Below are 24,040 nucleotides of genomic sequence, written 5' to 3' on the forward strand. Positions count from 1 at the left end.
TCAATAGAAGACTCCAGGGTCAAAGTTCATTTGTGGAAAATTGCTTTATCTGTTAGATAAGAACATTTTTTTATGGTTGTAAATGACTGATAATAACAAAGAATTGTTTTTTAATGCAGACTCTTTTGTCTTTCTGCCACATTCTATGATTTTCCATGAAAGGAAACATGCTTTAAACTGCCACAGAATGAAGCCTGCCCTCTTCAGCGTCCTGTGAGACCAAAGAAAAGACAGGTAAGATGCACATGTAGCTTTCTTTCTATATTTATCAACCAGTAAAGACACATTGCATGCTAATACAAGACTTCTGCTCTCATCAAATTCATTATTGTGGTTAATTTTAGGCTTAAAGTTGACTTTTTATTACATTTGAATGGCTCTTAGTCAGTCAGTGTGTAAGGATAAGGGATTTAAACAAGACTGCAAATAAACTGTATCCCTTTTGAAGATTTAATTTGCTATTCATATCTTAGGTAGTGACTCACATGACATGACAGATAACACATCTGTGGCAGAGAGCGAGAGAGAGATTGGAGACACATAAGCAGGATGTACACTAGTTTGTCTACATTTTATCCCGTCCTCATGAAACTTGTCATTAATGCATCTCTCTTTCTCCCTCTCCTGCTCTTGTACTCAGTGTGTCATACTCTATCCCCAACAGTTTGCCATGGTATTTTTCCAAAACTCATTCTCTGCTGGCTTTCTTGATGATTTTTGATGATGCTCTCCTCCAAATGCTCAGATGGTGAAAAGGCTAGAAGTGCTACTGCAGGAGGAGCGTCATAACAACAGACGCTTTTGACTGAGAAATACATGGGAGCAACAGGATCGTCAAATCTGGGTGATTGACATTAGGAATCTGTGCCAGCGGTTGAGATGATGCAATGTTTAAATAGGTCTAATTGTTTATATGGAAGAAGAAAGATTGACTCAGTGACTTTAGACTCACAATAATACTCCTGCTTTTCTTATCCTGCATTTATTCCAAACTCATTTTGAATTTGCAGTAAGTGAACAAATCTATATTTAACTAGGCAGGAAAGATTCGTAATTTAATATCAGTCGGCAACTTTTTCCTTGTTGAAAAAAAACACCCCCAAAAAGTACAAACTGCACCGTACTCCTTGGTATTACCTCAGTTAGCTTGGAAACAGGAAGCTTAAGGGTGGCAGCAAGAAGGATTCAGAGTTTCCAAGGTAAGTAGTTGTCTCACCTGCTTATTTTCAAACTAAGAGCCCAGATTCACAAAATCAGACATGAGGGGAAAATGAGGGCTGGAAAAGATGACATAAAGAAAGGCGCGCGCGCGTGTGTGTAACAAAAATAGTTTGGTAGAATTTGGAAACCAGCATAGAAGTGATCATGTGCTTTCCAATCAGCTCATCTTAAGATAAGAAAATACTTTATTTATGTCGACATAGCAAGGTAATTAATTAAGAAAATGTCTTTTATTTTCTCAAAAACACAGGATACTTCTTTTTACTATAGTTTTCCTGAGAGGTGCTAGGCTCACAACCTTCTGTATGACCAAGTCAGTATAAACTGCACTAAGTTGTTTGAGATTTTGGAAAATACTGGCTTTTTGTTAAATACAAATAACGATGCACTCTTATGCCTCACCAGTAAATTTTAGGGATACAGCTTTCAATGTGGTAAAACAATAGTAACAATAATGACGTTTAAGTGTTGCGATGAATAACTATCCTTTTGGACCTTGTTAATCAAATGAACCAGCATGAATTCTTCTGTTAATCTTCTGTTATTTATCTGTTATTTTATGCTCTTTTTTACAGAGGTAGTTTAAATGAATGTGAGCAACACAAACTGAAAGTGAAACTTATAAAATATGAGAGGAAAATAGCGGGGCTGAGTTCAGAACTAGCAGCAGGATTGTTGGAACAAAAAAGATCTTTTGGGGGCCGTCAAAAAAAAAGTGCACTTTGAAATGTGCTGTTAAATATTCATACTCCAGCTAGGATGCTTGCCTGTGTGCAGCTGTGGCTGTTAATGATATCCAACCAATTATATTGTATGAATTCTTAATCTTGTTTCTTTGGATCATATTAGTAATATGTGCCAGAATCCACAACTACACACAGCAAATTATGTAAAGTATCATCAGGGAGCATCACAGAGGGCGATAAATGAGCAGTGCAGGCACAGAGAAAAACTGGGGGTTTGGGATACTCTGATCTTTACTGTTTGTGATCTACTGGCTTTGGAGAAGCTCACACACACACATACATAGAAACACTTCAGGTGGGCTACATTAGAAATTTGTTAAATATCGCGTTTCTGGATTACATGTGATGTAGTTGTCAGTGTGGCACATCGGTCTGCTAATTGCTGTCTACTTATACTTTAATTATGCGATACTGAACATCTTAAAAATACTGTTGTATGAGACCAGTGTAGTACTAGTGCTCTACAGTAATACGGTTCACTGATGTGCCTTATAAAGTGATCACAGCGTTGGTGTACTGCGGTGCGTTTCTCTAATTCCTCCAGAGGTTAAGCTGGATGTGAAGATACGAAGGCTGTCATAGCACTTGTTAGACACTATGAATGGGAGATGCTACCTGAAACTGCCTTGTAATTGCCGTCTGATTTGCATAACTGTGCACATTAACAACCTCTCAAATGAGCTTTAATTTTTTTCACTGAGTGTTTTGATGCTCCTTAAGAGTTGGTGTTAATTAATTAACAGCATGTGAATGAAGATGAGTGTGTGTGTGTGTCTCTTGATTTTCTTTTCCTTGGACTTGATAAGGAAAGATGCCATTGCTACCATAGCAACAGACACTAAGGTCTTTACCTTACAATACTAAGTGCCTTGAGGCAACTATTGTTGTGATTTGGCACTATATAAATCAAACTGAATTGAAACTATGCTTGCTCATAGGCGATTGATCGTTGGGGTCATCAGTTTAAAACTGTAGGGTCTTTGTACAAAGTAAAGACTGCTGAGAACTGGTGTTGCATTAATGGAATTAAATTGAACCATTAAAGTGTTCTGCTGATGCAGCATTGCTGGTTTGTGCTGGTTAATTTTTTTTTCTGCAACATTTAAATGCATTGCTTCACTATCATTACCACCTTAAAGCCATGCGGCTTAGAGGAGACTTATTAGTCAAATCTTATATTAAGATTAAGATTAATCTTAAAAAGTTTGAATGTCTTTGGGGTTGATTGTACTGTTCATGCTGTTTTCTAAATCTACACAGTGGAGGTTGAAATTCTGATGTCAGTATTACACAAGCAGGATAGGGAGTGATTCTCCCATTTTTTTTGTCAGCTCCTTTTGACTTTTTGTCAACCTTCTATTTGCCACTGATTAAAAGATGCTCCACATTTTGAACATATTAAGATCTTATCAGTTCAAGTAGTTTTTAAATTCAGTACAAACTATTCAAAAATGTGTCAGAAAATGAAAAAATGAAGTATATGTGAAGAGTGGAGATGCTTGACATGCTGCATGTCTTGAACTTGATTGATTTATTTCGAATCTATTGTGGCCATCACAGTTTATATAGTTTAATAGTTTAATTATTTATATAGCACATTTAATTACAACAGGAGCGTTGACCAAAGTGCTGTACAAGAATACAACATACATAATAAAACAACTTAGAGTATTAAAAGCAAACACCAAATATGAATTAACAAACAACTCTCATGCTGTATTAAAAGCCAGTAAATAAAAATGCGTTTTAAGATAAGATTTAAAAAGATTGACAGTATGAGCCTGTCTGATGTGTAGGGGTAAATTATTCCACAGCTTAGGCGCTACGACTGCAAATGCTCGATCACCTCTATGAACCAGCCTCGACCTTGGTACAGCTAAAAGCAAAAGATCACTTGATCTAAGAGATCTAAGGGGGGTATAAGTCTGCAAGAGGTCAGACAAATACCCGGGAGCCTGTCCATTCAGGGCTTTGTAAGTCAACAATAAAATTTTAAAATTAATTCTGAAGCGGACAGGGACCCAATGAAGGGAGGCAAGTACCAGGGGAAATGTGTTCACATCTTTTAGTACGTGTCAGAAGACGAGCTGCAGCATTCTGGACCAACTGCAGCCTTGCCAGGCAGGTCTGGCTGACTCCAGCATATAAGGAGTTACAATAGTCCAGCTGGGATATAATAAAAGCATGAATCGCTTGTTCAAAGTTTTTAAAAGATAAAAATGATCTCACCTTAGATAAAAGCCTCAGTTTGAAGAAAGAGCGCTGTACAACTGAGGTAATTTGTTTTTCAAAGGTGAAATTGCTGTCAAATATAACCCCCAAATCTTTGGCATGTGATTTGACAAAAGGCTCAAGACTGTGCAGGTTAAAATTAGAAGTGTTGGGATTGCCGCTTGGTCCAAAAATTATCACTTCGGTTTTGTTCTCATTGAAGTTAAGGAAATTAGAGGCCATCCAGGATTTAACTTCACCGAGACACTGAAGTAAGGGTTCTAGTGAGGCAGGACTGTTTCCCTTCAATTGAAGATAGATCTGAGTATCATCGGCATATGAATGAAAACAAATGTTGTATTTTCTAAAAATTAGACCTAAAGGCAGCATATAAATGGAGAACAATATTGGCCCCAGTATAGATCCCTGGGGAACACCACAAGTAAGGGGAGCTGAGGAAGAGATAAAATTGCCAAAGCTCACAGAGAAGGTCCTGTCAGACAGGTATGACCTGAACCACTCTAATGGGGTGCCCTTTACGCCACAATGCTCCAACCGTGAGATTAAAATGCTGTGGTCAACAGTATCGAAGGCAGCGGTCAGATCTAAAAGCAGAAGCACAGCTGAGTCACCTGAGTCAGTGGCTAATAAAAGATCATTAAGAACTTTTAAAAGTGCAGTTTCTGTGCTATGAAGAGTTTTAAAACCAGACTGAAACCTCTCAAGAACATTGTGTCCATTTAGAAAAGGTTGCAGCTGAACAAACACAATCTTTTCCAAAATTTTCGACAGGAAGGGGAGCTTTGAAATAGGCCTGAAGTTAGTGAGGACGGAGGAGTCAAGATTAGGTTTTTTAAGTACAGGCTGTACAACAGCATGTTTAAAACAGGCTGGCACAACACCTGAGCTAAGGCTGCTATTAAAAATAGCTAAAATGTCAGAACTGACAACCTTAAAAATCTTTTTTAGAAGATGTGTTGGAATAATGTCATTTGGACACGATGATGTCTTTGTGCCACTACATACTTCCTCCACCTGATCAAGACACACAGGCTCAAACTGATCAAAAACAGCAGAGCAGGTGAATATTTTAGACACGTCATGTGAAGGCAGGGCGATCATAGATCGAAGCTGTTTTATCTTATTGATAAAAAACTTCAAAAACCTTTCACAGGTGTCTGAGGAACTATTAATACAAGAAGCTGGGGAAATATTCAGGGCAGAGTCAATAATTGAAAAAAGAACCCGAGAATTATTGGAGCTATTCTCAATAACATTAGAAAGAAACCTTGACTTTTCTGCTTTAACAATGTCCTGATACCTGTACAGACTGTCTCTCAACATGAGAAAGGACACCTGCAGCCCATCGTTTTTCCACTTACGTTCAGCCTTCCTGCACTCTCGTCTGGCTGAACGAGTGGCCTTATTTATCCATGGGTCTGGTCGTGGTTTCGAGTTTATAGTTTTAAAAGGAGCGACCTCATCAAGGACAGTTTTGCATTTATCATAAAAATTAACTGTCATTTCCTCGGTACCAAAGCCAAGGGGAGATCTTAAAACTTTTTTAAAAGCAATAGAAAATTGTTCTGTTGCAGATGGGTTAAAAACACGACAACGACGTGTTGAAATAAGAGATGTAAAATGGCGGAGAGATAAAAGTATGTCAAACACAATAGGGCAGTGATCAGAAAAAACAGCATCACATATATTCTGCTCTATAGCCCTGAGTATCCAAGGTGTCCAACAAGAAGACCCTCCAAATGCTCAGATAATGTGACTGGACAATATGCTGTTAGCAGAGGGGGTTGCTGGTCGAGAGAAGGGTGGAGCCTCTGCAGCAGTGGTGGCCGCAGCAGCCGGAGGAACGCCTGATGATGGGAGCTTAGAACATGTGGACTACAAAGAGAAACTCTCTCAAATTCGAGAGATTTATCATGCGGAACTGGAAAAATGTGAACAGGTGTGTTGTTAAGAGACTTTAGGGTGAACAGACAAGGGTGTCGACTACATCACTGAGGTGTGTTAGAATTCTTGTCTTTGGCCCTCTTGGTCACATTCACGCCTGAACTCTTTGCCTTCATCCCAATCAGGCTTGCAATGAATTCACCAGCCATGTGATCAACTTGCTGAGGGAGCAGTCCTGCACGCGACCCATCTCATCCAAAGAGATTGAGCGAATGGTTTCAATCATCCACCGTAAGTTCAGGGCTATCCAGACGCAGTTAAAGCAGAGCACGTGTGAAGCTGTCATGATCCTACGTTCCAGGTTCCTGGATGCAAGGTTGGTTTTCATATTTATTTCCTTGCCTCATCTTTAAGTTTAGTCTTCAAGTGTCTGCCAGCATTTTTTTAATTAAATAGTGTTTTATATATGTATTGCCATCAGATGGAAACGCAGGAATTTCAGCAAACAGGCAACGGAGATTTTGAATGAATGTTTTTATTCCCATCTGGCCAACCCTTACCCTAATGAGGAAGTCAAGGAGGAGCTGGCCAAGAAGTGCAGCATCACTGTTGCTCAGGTTAAAAAAGACCAGATATAGCACTTGGTTTAATCTAAAGAAGCCAGCTGACTTGCTCCCTTTTCTTATCTTAATTCTTTCAGATAGCCAACTGGTTTGGAAACAAGAGGATTCGGTATAAGAAGAATATTGCTAAGTTCCAGGAGGACGCTAACCTTTATGCTATGAAGACAGCGACAAGTGTGTCTTCGCTTTCCAGCCAAGCCAACTCTCCAGCTACACCAAACTCAGGTATACACCCTCAAGGTTACCTTTCTCTAAATGAAAATGTGGAAACCCTCAGAAGATGGCCAGATGAGAAAAATAAAAATATTTATCACACTTTCAAAGAAGAGCCACCAGGTGTCTGTTTTTTTTTTTTGATTATGGAAATGTGTGTGCAAATCTTTTCTTCATGCATGTGTGGAAAACATTTTCTTCAAGTGTCCCCCGATGTGCCAACAGGAGGATACCCAGCAATATGTACCCCACCTGATGGGAGGCTTTGAGGAGTCACTGGAGGTGCTGTTCTTCATCCTCTCTGCCTCCATGTGAGTAGTTAGTCTAACACATTGCTGTTCTAGCCTCATCTACTAGATGTACAGTATGAAACAAGGTCAAAGAACAACCACTTGCTTTCTGCAGAGACTTCTATTTGTGTCCCAGGTGCTATAGCCACATTTTACCCATACTGCACTGCGAGTTTGAACCCATTTTAGGGGGTGCTCAAGAAGCCCCAGATTTCACTTTAACATGCCTGAAAATAACTGCAGTAGCCTAAAATTAACAATAATCATGTATTTTAATTTTGTTTGTCATTTTATTTTAATGTTATATTCTAGAGTCTTTTGGAGACGGTACAGGTTAGAACAAAAACAGGTTTAAATGTCTTGTGATCGTAACATACTGATTTTATGTGGCACACACACACATAATGTCATGGTCCTGGGCCATGTTGGCCCAGTATTCTTAGTTTTTGTGTGTTTTTGTATTTTGTTCCCTATTTATGCCTTGGTTCCTAGGTTATTTAGTTAAGATGTTCCTTATTTGGTTACCTCCTGTGTGCCCCTGTGTATCTGTGAGCCCTCGTCTCTCCTTGTGTTTTATTCCACGTTTTCCCCAGCCCGTTATGTCTGTGTTCTCCCCGTGCTCTCTCTCCTCCTGTCTGAACCTCTGTGTACTTCCTGTTTTACTTTGAGAGTCTCTCGTCAGTATGCGTCATGTTGTGTTCACTCCTGCCCTGTCTCGTTATGATTATCTGTGTCAGCTGTGTTCCCCGTGTGCTCCCACTTCCCTCGTTAACCCTCTGTGTATTTATGTGCATGTCTCCCTCAGGTCAGTGTCGCGTCGTCAATGTCTTCTCCCCGAACCTGTGTGTCTTTCTGTGTTCCCTCGGTCTTCTGTTAGTATTCCCAGTTTAGTTCTGTTTCGTTTTAAAGGCCTGCAATAAAGCAGTGATTTTGAGTTCAGTTCCTGTCTCCGTGAGTTTTGCGTTTGGGTCCTCATCTGCCTCCACACAGCCAGTTCATGACACATAAGCACTGGATTCTTCAATAGTGAAGCTTGTCATGAATAAATAAGACTTGTGCTGCTCACACAGACACTGGAAAAATCAGGGTGGCAATCAGTCTGATTTTTCAAGTGTAAATAATGCCACATAACTGAATGTCATTCGTTGTTATTAATCTTAGACAATGCCCATAATTAGGCTGCTTTTGAAAGAAACATTGTGACAGATACAGTTAAATTGACTTCTCCAGAGTTATAGAGGGCTGAATACTTTGGCCAGAAGCATTATTCACTTCCTTAACAAGTATTTTGTGACATAAAAGTCAAGTAATTTATTAACTATTCTTCTTTTATTAATGCATAAACTCGGAGCTGAGCCCCCCCAAAAGGTTTGATGTTAAAATCGTTCCTGCTGTGTCAGCTCCTGAGTATTAACATTAGATTACAGATCAAGACTAAAAAGTCGTCATCATCATAAAAAATCGTAGCTCAAACTGAAATATCATTTTGTTACAAATGAATTCCGTATTTACTTTGTATAAAAATGGCTGTAATTTCCAAACAGTCAATGCAGTATATTTGTGAAACCCTGCAAAAAAAGCTGAAGTCTGCACTTCTCTGGCATCTTGTGTGTCATCGACCAAAAACGTACTTATAAATTTCACTAAAAGTGAAGCGTCAGCTGTAAACTAATAGTGGTTAAAGTCATGGCTATGGCTTTTTGTTGTATCAGAATCAGATTTATTGACCGAACATTTAAACACACATAAGCAGGATTTTTAGATCATCTGTTTGAATGAATGATAGGCTTACGTCACTTATTTCGCGGAGTGGCGTCTGCTGTCTGTCCCTTTGTTGTTTACAAGAATCTTTACTCCTTCTACAGTATCGATTAGAATTTCATCATAGGTACTTTAGCTTGATGGGGAGCGATCAGTGATGTGTGTGATGAACTGTGAACCTGACCAGGTACTACGTACTACTACTACTACTACTATCCCTTCCCCACTAGGCCAGCGTCAAGTGGCGTCAGAAACGAACACGGACAGATCTTCCCCCAAACTTTTCTTTTATTTGGATTTGTGGTGCTTTTGTACACCTCTTTCTGGGATTCTCTTTTAACCTCTCACATTTTAATTGTGCTGACACTACTATCTTTTTAATCATATAAATGAAAATAACTTAAAAGGACTAGAGCCTGCATGTGGTGTTAAACCATGTGGACCTTTCATCTTAACGCTGTATTAATAAAGCAAAAGATGCATGCTGTTCTTTTTAGGTTTTGAAGCTATGATTGTATCTTTCTTTCTTTTTATAAAAGCACATCACAAGACAAACATCACTTAACAAATAAAGCCGTTGTCATTCAACAAGTTTCTGTAGAGTCGCTTTGGACACAAACTTGGTATAATATGATTTAAATAAATTCAAATTCTCTCATCTTTAAACAGGTAATTATTTTTACTTAACCATTATGAGGAAAGGGGGTTGTGGTCTCATTCTAGAACATTCAGTGCTGCTTCTGTGCGCAATCCACTCTCCACACCACTAGAGGGCATTCACATGTCACTGCATCTAAATTGGCATCTGGGGACTTTGTAACCAGGTCATGTATACTCACAAAATTTTATTGTCTCTTGGCGTCTCTTTTCTTTATTTATTCAGACTTAAAAAAAAAAAAGTCACTGTGGTGAATGTCAGCAAATCAAATTCTTATTATTTATTCTTGGAGATTCTTTGTATATAGATTTTGGACTAGTGATCTTGTCCAAAACGTGATCTTTGTTTATCCTGATCCAGTAAAATAACCATGGTAATATGTTTTACAATCATGAAATATATCTCTTATACACTACCAGTCAAAAGTTTGGACACACCTTCTCATTTGACGTTTTTTTATTTTTTTATTTTTACTACTTTGTACAATGTAGATACTGAAGACTTCAAATATATGAAGCAAGATATATGGAATTATGTAGCAAAGAAAAAAACTGATAAATAACTCAAAACTTGTGTTTTATATTTTAGATTCTTCAAAATAGCGGATGGGCACAATCACTTGTTCTGTGCAGAAGTCAGGTTGGTGCACAGCTGACAGCCCTGTTTGACAGCTGTTATAATTCATATTATGGCAAGAACCAGTCAGCTAAGTAAAGACAAATGACAGTCCATCATTACTTTAAGAACTAAAGGTCAGTCAGTCTGGAAAATTGCTAAAACTTTGAGTGTGTCCCAAAGCGCAGTCGCAAAATCCATCAAGCGCTACGACAAAACTGGCTCAAGAGAACACCGCCCCAGGAAAGATCAAGAATCACCACCGCTGCTGTGGATAATTCATCTGAGTAACCAGTTTCAGAAATTGCAGCAACTCAGATTAGAGCCCAGATCAATGCCACTCAGAGTTCCAGTAGCACACACATCTCTGCATCAGCTGTTCAGAGGAGACTGCGTGAATCAGGCCTTTATGGTCTAATAGCCGCTAAGAAAACACTACTAAGGAAAAGCAACAAGCAGGAGAGAATTGTTTGGGCCAAGAAACACATAGACGAGTAGAAATCTGTGTTTTGGTCTGATGAGCCCTAGTTTGAGGTCTTCGGTTCCACCTGCCGTGTCTTTGTGCGACACAGAAAAGGAAGGTGAACAGATGGTCTCTACATGCATGGTTCCCACCATAAAGAATGGAGGAGGTGGTGTGATGGTGTGCGGGTGCTTTGCTAGTGACACTGTTGGGGATTTATTCAAAATTGAAGACAGATTGAACCAGCATGGCTACCAAAGCATCCTACAGCAACATGCCATCCCATCAGGTTTGCATTCAGTTGGACCGTCATGTATTATTCAACAGGACAACCTCCAGGCTGTGTAAGGGCTATTTGACCAAGAGGGAGAGTGATGGTCTGGCCTCCACAGTAACCTGACCTAAACCTGATCAGGATGGTTTGGGATGAGATGGACCGCAGAGTGAAGGCAGAAGGGCCAACAAATGCTCAGCATCTCTGGGAACTCCTAGAGGACTGTTGGAAAACCATGTCAGGTGACTACCTCATGAAGCTCATCGAGGGAATGGCAAGAGTGTGCAAAGCAGTAATCAAAGCAAAGGGTGGCTATTTTTAAGAATCCAAAAATATAAAATATGCTTAAGTTATTTCACACTTTTTTGTTTACTACATTCTTCCATATGTGTTCATTCATAGTTTTGATGCCTTCAGTGAGGATCTACAATGTAAATAGTCATAAAAATAAAGAAAAACCATTAAATGAGAAAGTGTGTCCAAACTTTTGACTGGTAGTGTGTTTGTCTGACAAGGATTTCAGCTGAACACATACAGGTTAGTATAAAAAGAAGTTGTGACTTCTTTGTGCCAAACTAAAGCATACGGATTGATTAACTGCAGAACTGAATTCACTGAAAAAGTGAATCAGACGTTCCCATATAACTGCAATCACATCATCCAGATCAGAACTGTATACTGATCCCGGTTTTAATGTTTTGGCTAATTTAATGTTCATTTTAAAACAGGAGAATGTTGTGAAAATCTCTTCTTCCAGGATTAGAAAATCAGTCCTCAAAAGACATTTGAGTAAGAGGACAAACTGATTAAGTTAGAGAGTGAGAGCTGCCAGGGTGGGCTGTTTCTGTGAAATATCTGATAATGAAGTGAGTGCTACACAGTGTAATCAATAATTTGTATGATAAATGACCATGCTGATACCGTGGAATGTTAGTTTTTTAGTATTTAAGTAGTTTAAAACAGTTTTTATTATTCTTTAGTTACAGTAATTTGTTGATCTGTAAATATGTTACTCATTATTTGCTACATGGCATTTTATATTTTATCCAATAAAAACCACCAGCTTATTATTCCAACAGTAGTTCTATTAGAGTTACATATTAAAATGTTGATATGAGCTTATCTAATATGACAAACAATAATGTTCTTATGAGTGATATCTGGTGACATTTCATATAAATGACTGTCATTATCTGCACACAGTACAAAAACAAGGGCAGCTCTGTTTTCACAGTCCTGAAAAATCAGTTTCATCACTATCACCAAGCTCACCAATCAATACAGACACACGGAGGCTTTTCACTGCAGGAATGTTATTTCTTTGGAAAGCAGAATAATCCTCTAAAGCATAGCAGTAAAATCACAGTCCTCCTATAGTTCGACAGACTTATAAATAATTAATAAAACAGTCACTAAATCTAATTTCGGTGCTTTTCCCCATATATCTCCTGCAAGTTCAGTGCTTGTCAACTGTGTGAAATTAGTTGTTTTAGTTGGCGTGGTCTTGGCTCAAAAGATATATCATTCAGGTCACCAGAATCAGAAAAGAATTAACTGAAAAAGATTGTAAAAATATAACCGTTTAATAGCTAACTGGCATTTGTAGAGGATATTTGAATAGGGTAAGGGGTTGGTAAGGGGTTAAAGGTTGAAAGTGATAAGAGGCACAGACAGAAAGACAGACAGCGAGGTTGCACAGCAGAGAAAGTTAGTCTGCTCTGTGTTCATCATGGATTTATCACGTGGGGCTCTGATCCTGTTCTCTCTAATATACTCAGGTGAGTCATTTCATTTGATTTAATGAAAGAGGAGAAAGGCATTTGTTGGAAGATGGCAACACAATGTCTGTTTAAGTACTTTAAAGGCCTAACTGAAACAAGATTGAACCCACTGGAATAAAAATACCTGCAAGATTCACTGGGGATTATTCACAGACTGCAGTAGTTCCCATTGGAATAAAAGTACTTTCTAAGCAAAATACTGAAAGGCATTAAGTGTTGAAACAGACTTTTTTCTCCCCAGACTTAAATATAAGGGACAGCTATCTCAAACTCCACGTGTGATTTAGATAAATTAAACACATCTAACAATGTTCTGATGTTATTCAGCAAAGTCTTCATTGAGAAAAATACCTCATCTTTTGAACATTGTTGTTTCGTCATCGACTGCCCGTTCAATCTGAGTATTTGTTCGGGTTGTTTGCTTTGGGCTCGCGTTTGTGTACTCTGTGTTTTACCCAGATGTGTCAAAAGGCTCACAAAGACGTACGTGTATTCTTACACGCAGTATAAGTATTCAAACTCAGTTCCTAGAAAAATGCAAGAATGAAGAATTGAAATAAGCCATTACCTAAATTGAGCAGTAAAATGAACATGACAGAGAATCTGCACTTTATAAATGCACTTTATATTAGTTTGGATGACTTAATAATAATAACAACTAATCGTTCACACAAAGTGACTATAAATAACCTGGTTTATTTTTTGAATTTTGTAATAAAATCTAGAGCTTTTTGCAATATGCTGACACTACATCAAAAGCTAGTATAGCTACAGGAACAGCAATTTAATTAACACTGAATGTGAACTGTGTTCTGAACTGTGAACATTAACACTGGCCAGGAGTCATTAAACTCTACAGTAACCTCAGTGACCTGTTGCTAATATGACCGCAAAGCAGCACAAACACTGCAACCTACATTTAATGTCCAAGCCAAGTATTTCCTAAATAGAATATAACTGAATTAACAATGAAAGCACTATTATGTTTATATTCTGAGAAAAAAGACTGCCTGAACTATAAGTCATTGCAGATTCATTACTTAAAATACTTAAAATAATAAATAAAGTGTGTGGCCACAAAGTTTATTTAATTAAAGTATGTATTTACTGTGCGTGCTGATAGTTGTGTTTCTCTGTGCAGTGGCTGGTCAGGCTCCCGTCATCTCAGTGGAGCCACGAGCTGCTACTGTGCACAAAGGAGAGTCTGTCAGTTTTAGGTGCAATGTAAAACTGACAGACTCTAACCCACGGCCACTCGAGGTACAGTGGAAAAAGGCCAACAACCAAGCATTACCAGGTCAGGACAGACAACATGTTAAAACAATCACTGTTGTACAGCATTTGTAAGGTCTAACTTAAGTCTCCCTGTTTCCCTGTAGACAACATAAAAGTCGGTCCTGATGGGTCTGTGCTCACGGTTACTAGCGCTGTACCTGGAAACCACGGGCAGTACCGCTGTATGGTGTCCTCCGCTGCCGGCCGCAGCACCGCCAGCGTTATGCTGACCGTCAAATGTGAGCTTGTATTCAAAGTCCAGTTTTGAATACTGTGCAAAACCAGAAAGCGTGGGTTCCCTGGAAACACATTTTATATGCAGATGTTTTCAATAACACATAACCCTGTAAAAATTTACTATAACTTTTGTTAATGAAGGGTAAATTAGTATTTAATGAAACTTTAGGAAAAAAAATAATGTTTAAAAATAAAATGTTTAGGGTTTCACTGAGTAAAAAGACCGGTGCTGGTGGTGAGATCAGACAGCGTTGGGACCCGACGCTGGAAACAGTAGCTATGGTAACCGCTATCTCCACAAATTCTCTCAAAGATACGCCATGATTTTCTTCCCAAATTAGTTTAAGCTCTGCTATTGAATTCTATGTAACATTATATTGAAATGTGGGCTGGTTCTTTTAAAGGAACCAAAGCAGACCTGGTTCTGCACAGGCACCAACATCATATAGGAGCAAACTACGTATTATGGTGCTGTAGGCATACATAACCAACTGTTTGCTGTCAGTCTTTTGTAAAAAAGAAAAAAAAAAAGGCAAATTTAGAGTTTTCAGTATGTGTAGTGTATCCCTTTCTTGCTTTTAGACGCACCTAAAGTACGACTAACGCCTTCGGGGCCGCTGAGAGTCAGGAAAGGTGAGGCCGTGTCGGTGGAATGCAGTGCCCAAGGCAGGCCAAATCCCACGCTGTCCTGGAAACGCCAAGGCTCCACCCTGAAGCTGGTTACCGCTGAAGAAAATGATGTCAACACCATCAAGGTGAAATACTAACTTGTGCTCAAGTTTTGGTTAAACTGATTTTCACATTTAGGATAGAAAAATAGTTCAAATGAATGAAAAAGAAAATGATATTCTGTTTTCTCAGTTTCCTGCGATACATCCAGATGACTCGGGAGTTTATATTTGCCTCGCTGAAAACACTGAGGGGATGACTGAGGCCAAAATCGAAATCATTGTCGAGAGGGAGCCCGGGACGCCGGTAGCTTCAGTGACCCCTACTGAAATTACGGCAGTAGAGGGACATACAGTCACAATAGAGTGTCAGGCCAGTGGTAAGATGCCTATAATGCTCATATTTTAGATGACTCATAGTTCTGCTTCTCAGTTTTCATTCTGCCCTTCAAATCTGGTCTTCCCTTTTAGGTTCCCCTCCTCCTCTTATTACCTGGTCCAAGCTGCGAGCTCCACTGCCATGGAAACACACAGTTAATGGTGGAGTTCTAACACTAACCAGCGTGGGGCGCCAAGACTCGGGACAATATATCTGTAACGCGACTAACATACATGGCTACAGTGAAGCTTACTCAGATATGGAGGTGGAGAGTGAGTGGACATAAGGATATTTAAACACAGATCCCACACATCCAGAGTCCTTGCCACTGCTCATGGTAAGCAAAATTGTATCTTTCTCCTCTCCACACAGCACCCCCATACACCACCATCCTACCCGATCAGGTAAGGCTCCAACCCGGAGATGCACTGCAGTTGCAATGCCTTGCCCACGGCACTCATCCCATTCAGTTCACATGGAGTCGGGTGGGCCGGCCCAGCCTGTCCCCGACAGCAGAGCTCACAAATGACGGAAAGCTCCTGATAGCCAAAGTTAAACAAAGCGACAGTGGAACATACAAATGTGTGGCCACAAACCACATTGGCTCCACTGAGGCTACAACCAGAGTGATCATAAGAGGTGAGCTGAGTTAAAGTGAGCGGTTTCATGACTACAAATGATCTCTTTCTTTTAGATTCTAATGCTATCTTGCTTTTTTTGTTTTGTTTGCAGCTTAAGAAAATCCAGCGTGTCTCGTTGGTAAACATCTATGCAGTGCTTACACCTTGTGCAAGAATGGATCGTAATGCTGTCGACGCTCTGGCGTTTAATTGAAAGAAACCAGAGAAAATAATTAATAGATTCATCTACATTGATGTTTGATTAAGCAAATTATGTTGAGATTTAAACGTTTGGCATTACTAGGCATGTTGGGTTAATTTTCATATTTTGCAGAAAATTTTTACTCCTACTATTGTTGTTGTCTCGTATCAGCTTTCAGGAAGCTTTTACTGGAACTCTGCATCGACTGACAGCTAACAGCATGTATGTGTGGGAGTTTTTTCTTCCACTGGAATGCATCTGCACACTGTCCTCCTCCCTTCTTGTCATCTCCTTAGCTTACACTGTCAAAATGCAACGATACAAGATAGAAACGTTCCTGATCTAATGTACAAAACATTATAAAAGCCTTTGTTAAGAATCAAATCACTGTATACCATATTAAACAAAATTGTCTAATCTGTATTAGAAGAAATATTTTTTTTCTGAAGTGTACTTATATTAGGACTATGCACGTTTTGAGCTATAATAATGCAATCATAAACAGTTAAACCACTCATTTGATATCCACGAGTTTAAAAATTGCTTGTAAAAATGATCGTGTAGACATTAGGGTGCCTTCTGAAGGGGAAAAACATACAAGACAACCACATGGGAGGAAATATATTTCAGATTCAGATCCACAAATGACAAAAAATACCAAAATGCACAGAAAAAATAGCTGAAAAAACCCCCAAAGTAAAATTACAACCTAGCAGCTGTGCAGCAGCCTGTTCACATCTGTGTGTTCCCAGACTCATACTATATGTAGTGTGGAAGAAATTTCATAAGTAAGTACCAAAGATGTCACTAATTCATAACCGACCAAATATGAAATCTGGTCATCTTCCATTACAGAGTTTAAAGATTTAATAATGTTCAGTAACGTGTTTTTTCTTCTTCATAGTATTACGAAGTCTGTCATGCGGTGTAGTAGGACTCAGGCGCAGAGCAGAGTTCAGGGGAAAACAACGTTTATTTACACAATCACCAGGTGCAGATATATACAGTGAGGGGAACGGGGGTCCTAGGTCCGAAAGGGAAGTCCGGGATTGGAGTCACACACATGCTAGCTCTTCTTCTTTACAGTGGTTGAAACAACAGGTTAGTCACGGGTCCGGGGAAAACTGTGCACAGGAGAAAATAAGGTTACACAGAGATCGCAGCAAGTTTACAAAGCTTAAGGATTCAAGGCAGAGGTTCACTAACGTGTCTAGCATAATCATCCAGCGGTGAGGCCGTCTGCGTCCCGGCCTTAAGAGTCCAACCCGTAATCAGAGCCTGACGAGATGCAGGTGTGTGCCAAGGGCGGGAACCTGCAGTGAGCTCCGCCCTGGCGGGGAGGAGAGAGGAGAATGTACACCAAACACATGTGGCCTTTTGGAGCTGGCCGAGCAGACACGGGGACCATGACAAAGTCGGAGAGAGGTGGACTTTTAACATTTTAAAACATGAAATGTCTTCACGTCATTATTTGTTCTTTGAGCCACTTGACCAGTGGCACAGATTTGTCATAGTTAGCATATGAATTCTCACGAGTCTGGGCCAAGAATGTGTTTTTGTAATGTCACACGGTCGTGACCTTTGCTTGGTGAATTCCCATCAGTTTAGTTTTGTGTCCAGATCTAAAGAGCTTCCCACAGTTGTTTCAGTGATGCCATGGTCATAAGTTTAAAAAGAATGAGCATGCAACTATATAAAAAATGCTCTCAGCAATGACAGCATGACTATTGCATCTCCTTTTTCTGGGACCTAAGAGGAAGTGACAATGTGCTTAATTTGGACATCACATGAACAGTGTTTTTTTTTTTTTTTTAAATTCTAAAATTGCTCTTTTGTTACTTTAATTTTTGATATTAATATATAAAAAAAGTAAAAACATAAATTTTCAACATGTGTTAGCAACATTTATGCAAAAAACATGCTCAGTTTCATATCTGAACATCTGTAATTGTGAGGAGCTGCATGTTGGGATAACTTGATTACTATTTTATTTTACCTATTGTCAATTACAAAATCAGTTCCTGAAAAAAAAACATTTGATCCTTTCAATTCAAATTAGTTTGTCACAGCACATTGAGCTTGTGTTAAAGCGTAATTGCAAGACCAACTGTAAATAGACCTTTGAGTCTGAACTCCTAAGTTTCTAAGTTGCCACGAGGTCATATTGTGTCATTGACTCCCTTGTGCATCATGGAGCATTTCCAGGGAAGCATATTTGTTTATGTGTTTTTTTTTGCATGTATTTCCCCTTTTGGAATGCTTGGCAGCTTTTTTCAGTATTCTGGAGTTTTGGGCTTGTTCGCCTTCATTTTGTATTTTCACTTGTGTATGTTTCATCACTAATAGTGCGAGTTACAGAAGAAAGTGTTATAATAGCAGCACCTTGCTTTTAAAAAATTGTGAAACCCAAGGTTTTCACGTAAATCCCTAACCACAAGGTTTTCATGTCATCATTTTGGCATGAGGTTGCCTTGTGACCATGGTATCACTTCCCAGTCACTTCCTTGACCACAATGTGGTAGTATGTGGATTTACTGCACACATACATCTCCATTGGGGCAATTAAGAGCAACCTGAGGCCTCGCACCCTTAGCCAAAGGAGTGCTAGGTGACGCACTGCACTATCACAGTATTAATTTCCGTATGACTACAAGAAGACAGCCTGATCATGGCAGCGCTTTGTGTACAGAAGGACTGCCACTCCCTCTTGAACAAAGTGCTGTGTGTTCAAACACATGTTGCAAAAGGATGCATCAGTGGTTGCGCTGTTATAAAAACGTTAAAGCAGCTCTTGCGTAATGAGGTGTTAGGTTGACATTTAGGTTTTGCAGCTGCAGCACAAGGTTGAGCAGTGAGCTACCATTTCCAAAACTGTTGCCAGAATCAACTCTTTATCTGCTGCACACTATATTGGTATCCCTCGTAAAAACGCCCAGCCTCTGTGGCGTATACCCCGATAGTGATAGTTTCTCTCCTGATCTTTACAAGCTTCTTCAAAGCTGGGGAGGAAACATCTGCCCTCTATCATCTCATTCCGCCCCCTCACTTCACAGAGAGGCCAAGAGAGGGAATAAGAAGAAGACAAAATAAAAGCAATAAACATGATAGCTGAGGAAGACTTTTCCCCTCAAATGCAGGCTGATAAAGATTCATTTAGGTGGAAAAGAGGAGAAGACATCTTTAGTGAAATAGTGCAAACTCTGATAGTGCAAACTCTCTATTAAATCTTATCCCTCTCTTTCTCTGTATGTCTTTGTATACATGCTAAATAGACATAGACACATGTTACGTAATGGATCCTGATATAAACAGAGAAGTTCATAGGGCTCCAGCTGACGTCCCACCAAAGTGATGTGCGCACACATTCAAACAGAGAGTTTGTCACAATTTAAGAAGCATCATATTGGTTTACATTCGAGGAGGCTTGGACAGGCGTCCTACGTCTATCCTGGACCACACATTGCTTATGCTAGCCTTAAGAGGTGAGTAGAGGATAAAACAAAAAGGTTATAGCAGTGCACACAGAGAAGAAAACACACCCAAATATTAGTTTTCCTTTCAACAGTGAGAAATGTGACTGGTTTTGGATAGAGAAATTTAATCTTCCAGCTGTAAATCCCTCTCATTCAGGAAGGAACCTATGACGGGAGAGGAAATAATAGGTGGAAAAGGGGTGCCTGGCAAGTTTGTTGCTAGGGTTTCCCTCTGGTGAACCTGGATAAGCTGTAAAGTGGCTGCAGTTAGCAGGAAAGGGAAAAAAAATAAACAAAAAACATTTTCTTTAGGGCATAGGAAGGCCAACTAATGTTGCGATAATGAATGGAGTTCCTGTACAGTGTTGGCTCCAGAGCTAGGATGAATACCAGAGCGCAGACTAACAAACGCTGTCTGATCTCACTTAGTGTCAATAAGACATTCCTGTTTGTACAACAGGATGTTACAACAATATACTGTGTATGCTAATCTCACTAAATCATCTTGTATAAATGAACTGAAATGTTTTCTGAGGAAAAATCAGTAATCCCTGTAGAGAGACTAGTCCTGTAAACTGCATAATAATTCTTTTTTTTCTGATCCAGATGAATGATATATGAATTTGTTGAGTTGTTCGATGTGTGATCCATTATATTTTTACCTGCTCAGGTTGTGTTTTATTGACCTTGGTGTTCCAACAGTAAAGCTGTAAAAACACGAGTGCGTTAGGCTGCTGTGTTGTTGACTATCACCATGTTAGCACTTGCAGAAGCATGAAAAGTGTTGCTCTCCCTGTGCAGGAAATGTCAAGTTGTCTTGATAATAATGCTATCAGAAGCAAATTAAATGAGGTCTGATCAAGTAATGATTATATCAGTGACTGTGGTATTTAATTTGAAAAGGCAATTGGTAAACACCATCACCATCTAAAATATCTCTACACAGCAGTAGAGATAGGAATTAATAAGAATTTAGTGACTCTGATTCCATTATAAAAATTACTTATAGATCCAACACCTTAGCAATTCTCTTATAGTCTCACTGGTTTCTGCTTTGACAGTCACCACCATTGCTAAGCAGCATATCGAAAACATTACATTTGTACAAAATGATTGCATGCTGTGTTGATGTTTGTGCATGTTGCTGGTGTTTAGTTTGTAAACAGATTCAGCAACTTGACTGCTCATCAGTTTGTTACATGTTGAAGTTCAGGTCTAACTGCTCGGCTGTGGTCGGCATTCACTCGGGGTGTTGGCTAGCTTAGTGTTAGCATGCTGTTTGGCTAGCTTAGCGTTAGAAAGCTGTCTGTGCACATGCTTGCAATAAGGCAAAGTTGCATTTAGTAGATTGCAGATATTTTTGTCCTGGTTGCAGTTTGCACTTTATGATCACACTCTTACCATTTTGCGCACTAAAAATACATAATGTTATAATAAGTCATGTCCATATCACGCTGTAGACTGTGCTGCTATTTTCATTTGCTATTTGACACAAAACTGAACACACACTGATTTAAGTGTGACTGGAACTAATAAGTGGGATCAACAGACAAGCAGACTAACAATTCCAAGGAAATGGACTACTGGGAACCAGTTCTCTACAAGAACTAGTTCTTGATTACCATCCCTACACAGCAGTTTAATCCAACCAATTTAGAAAAGGTACTAAAACATTTTAAGGATAGGAGCAGATCATCTACTGATCAGAAGGTTGGTGGGTCAATCCCTGGATGCTTCAGTCTGCATGCCAAAAAATCCATGAGCAAGATAATAAAACCATGAGTCCTGAGTTGAGTGTGAATTTTGAATAGAAAACAATCAGATATTTTAAAAAAGTGTTTGAATGAATGAATGTGTGTGAAAGGTTGAATGAGACACGTTGTATAAAGTAAAAGCGACATGCTTGGAAGTCTGTGGTAGTGAGTGCCATCTGCTTTGCTGTTGTCTGCTGGGGAACAGCAGGGAACATCATCAGTGCCAGAGATGCCAGCAGGATCAACAAACTAATCCACATGACTGGAACCATCACTGGTCAGAATTTTGAGGCATTTGTGAGGGACAGTATGTCACAAACTGCTCTCCATCAGGGAGCACCCAGCTCACCCGCTCCAGCCCACACTACTGAGGTGGCGGAGCTCCTTCTCCCTCAGACTAATTCAAGCCTGCTTCAGGAAATCAATCCTTCTGTTCACTCCTTCCATTATCCACCTGTCAGAGAACAAAAACACCAGTCAGGCACATGATTTCCCACGTATTTCTGCATTCTCTCTGTCACAGTATAAGGCCCGTACTGTGCAACTGTGGCCTATTTACTTTAATTTTGTTGTTAATTTGTTGCTTATTAAAGTAGAAAAGTGGCATATAAGAACCAGTCCATTTACTATTGTAATTTCCAAGCCAAAAGTAGCCTTTTTTGGTAGATCTGTTGACTTGTTGGGGCTCATAGTGTGCAGAAATCATTATTTAGCAAATTTAAGTTATGTATGTTAAAGTCCTCTCAGTGAATAACTAGGTGAATGAAGCCTAGAGAACACATACTCTACTAAACTTTTTTAATGTTATGTAATGTTTTGGTTTTCTCTCACGGATCTTATCAGCTTTGGTTTCAAGAGGAGGCGATCGTTTGTAGGGATAAAGGTTTTAACGAACAGGCTGTACAGTAACTGCAAAGGACTATAAAGTACAATCCTGTTACTCTGAATAATGACTAATAGTTTAATTTGCATCCCAATTTGCATGTGCCCTGTCTCTATCCACACTTCTCAGCTTTTAGCGCTTCCTGTTCTCGGTTTTAGAAGTGTTTTTACATTTCAGTCACCCCACATTCAGACTTAAGACTGACAAGACCTACGTGCACATCTCTGAGATCTGCTTTAATCGTTTTACTAGTAAAGCAAATAGCATTTATGGTTGTTAATGTTTGACCAAGATGTGATTCCACTCTGTTTAATCATAAAGAGTAAAAATTTAGTCATCCAGTTTACTTAGTCAAGGAAAAGACTTCAGTAAATACTGTGCAGCAACACAGAAAACACATGTCTGTATTAGTTGAACGAAGATGAATTAAAACGTCTTTTCAACTAGATTATATTTGTCGAAGAGATTTAACACTATGGCAACCATAGGTGGGTGTAACACGAAATGAGACCGCTGTTGTCAGCAGCAGCCAGCAGTGGTTTAAATTAAAGCACAACCAGCTCCTTGCGGCTGCGCTTTAAAGTTGGCGCTGGTGCTCTTTGCTCCGTAAATACGAACCGGTGTCAAGGCAACCCGTGATCACGACCTTTGCGTCTTCATTTGAAACTCTAACCACATAAAAGGTCTTCTCAATCGCATCAAATTTGACAACACTTCGTTCTGCATAGCAATAACTTGGCTAAACCGTTGCGTGTGCAGTGGGAGATCGAACACAAACATTACTGCAGAACCTTTACCACAACAGTGTGTATATTTGTGTGCGTATGTGTCAGTATACCTTGCCTCCTTTCACTTGCGTCTGTGGCGCTTAAAGGAAACCACAGATGTGAAAAAAAGTTGGTGCACTTCTGGTTAAAAATACACGGTATAAAAGCAAAAGAAGCGGAGGCACACAGAATGATGGTCACAGTCAGTGTGAAACAACGTGTTCAGTACATTACATGCTTTCATACTTGCACTTGTCCAATTCAGCAACATTCAGGTAAACAAGTTTGTGTCTAAGACAGAAATAACCCTTTTTAAAATCACTACAAAGCACTTTGTAAATTGCTCTGATTATTGAGTGTAATGCAACACTAAAATAAAATCAGAACTGAATGGAATCTGCTATTTTCTTTGCAATCACTGTTACAGCTATTATCAGAATATCTACCATTAAAGTAATGGCTATGGACTGAACTATCATCTACAATACTGACACGTGAAAAAACAAGTTTATTTGCCCATAACAGGTAACGTTACAGTATTTAAACCAAACTTTTTACAATATGTAACAATTTGCACAGTCTGATAAGCTCTAAAGTTAAAGCTCACATTAGCTTGAACTATTCTTGACTTTACTCAGGTTTCATGCAGCGGTGCTTTTTTGGCAGCTGCCTTTTTCACAAGAGGTTGCCACAGTGGGTAACTTTGCATGTTTGATGTGGCTGATGCGTTATTTTTTTTTTAAGCCTGATGCCCTTTCTGGCACATTGTTAGCTGAGCACTACAATATGGAACCACTTTTTAAAAACCATACTACTATAAGCTTCATAAACAGAAGACAAACTAGACACACTTGGTCTAAAGGTACTGTGGACTGGTGGGAAATAAAAAAAGAAGGGATATGTGTCTCAGGATGCAAACAGCAACTGCAGCTATATGATTATGATCTGTTTGGTCTGTTTCAATATGGAAAGATCCCGTGTGTGCTTGCATCTGTGCGTGTCTGTGTGTGTGAGTAAGTGG

The 24,040-nt window shown here is 39.3% G+C and overlaps 2 protein-coding genes across 2 annotated transcripts; both read left to right on the forward strand.

Annotated features, from left to right (window-relative positions):
• The first annotated feature begins 5,824 nt into the window (after nucleotides 1–5,824).
• On the forward strand, nucleotides 5,825–7,594 carry LOC120716887 (pre-B-cell leukemia transcription factor 1-like). The gene is made up of 5 exons (XM_040004580.1): nucleotides 5,825–6,138; nucleotides 6,269–6,459; nucleotides 6,565–6,700; nucleotides 6,784–6,931; nucleotides 7,145–7,594. The coding sequence occupies exons 1-5, from the start codon at nucleotides 5,965–5,967 to the stop codon at nucleotides 7,186–7,188; spliced, it is 693 nt and encodes a 230-aa protein (XP_039860514.1). The 5' UTR covers nucleotides 5,825–5,964; the 3' UTR covers nucleotides 7,189–7,594.
• A 5,034-nt stretch (nucleotides 7,595–12,628) lies between these two features.
• LOC120717082 (basement membrane-specific heparan sulfate proteoglycan core protein-like) lies at nucleotides 12,629–16,563 on the forward strand. The gene is made up of 8 exons (XM_040004917.1): nucleotides 12,629–12,758; nucleotides 13,903–14,058; nucleotides 14,141–14,275; nucleotides 14,856–15,028; nucleotides 15,135–15,321; nucleotides 15,413–15,592; nucleotides 15,693–15,959; nucleotides 16,053–16,563. Exons 1-8 carry the CDS (start codon nucleotides 12,710–12,712, stop codon nucleotides 16,055–16,057), a joined length of 1,152 nt encoding a protein of 383 aa, XP_039860851.1. The 5' UTR covers nucleotides 12,629–12,709; the 3' UTR covers nucleotides 16,058–16,563.
• Nucleotides 16,564–24,040: the final 7,477 nt, after the last annotated feature.

This window comes from Simochromis diagramma, unplaced genomic scaffold (assembly GCF_900408965.1).
Source record: "Simochromis diagramma unplaced genomic scaffold, fSimDia1.1 OVJJ01000487.1, whole genome shotgun sequence".
NCBI classification, from domain to species: Eukaryota; Metazoa; Chordata; class Actinopteri; order Cichliformes; family Cichlidae; genus Simochromis; species Simochromis diagramma.

What these genes read in the sequence shown, in the direction of transcription:
- LOC120716887 (XM_040004580.1), top strand. Translation starts at nt 5,965, where the DNA reads ATGCTGTTAGCAGAGGGGGTTGCTGGTCGAGAGAAGGGTGGAGCCTCT. An exon ending in AACTGGAAAAATGTGAACAG is followed by an intron (nt 6,139 to 6,268) that starts GTGTGTTGTTAA and finishes CATCCCAATCAG; the next exon opens with GCTTGCAATGAATTCACCAG. An exon ending in GCAGCATCACTGTTGCTCAG is followed by an intron (nt 6,701 to 6,783) that starts GTTAAAAAAGAC and finishes TAATTCTTTCAG; the next exon opens with ATAGCCAACTGGTTTGGAAA.
- LOC120717082 (XM_040004917.1), top strand. Translation starts at nt 12,710, where the DNA reads ATGGATTTATCACGTGGGGCTCTGATCCTGTTCTCTCTAATATACTCA. An exon ending in GTTCTCTCTAATATACTCAG is followed by an intron (nt 12,759 to 13,902) that starts GTGAGTCATTTC and finishes TTCTCTGTGCAG; the next exon opens with TGGCTGGTCAGGCTCCCGTC. An exon ending in CGTTATGCTGACCGTCAAAT is followed by an intron (nt 14,276 to 14,855) that starts GTGAGCTTGTAT and finishes TCTTGCTTTTAG; the next exon opens with ACGCACCTAAAGTACGACTA.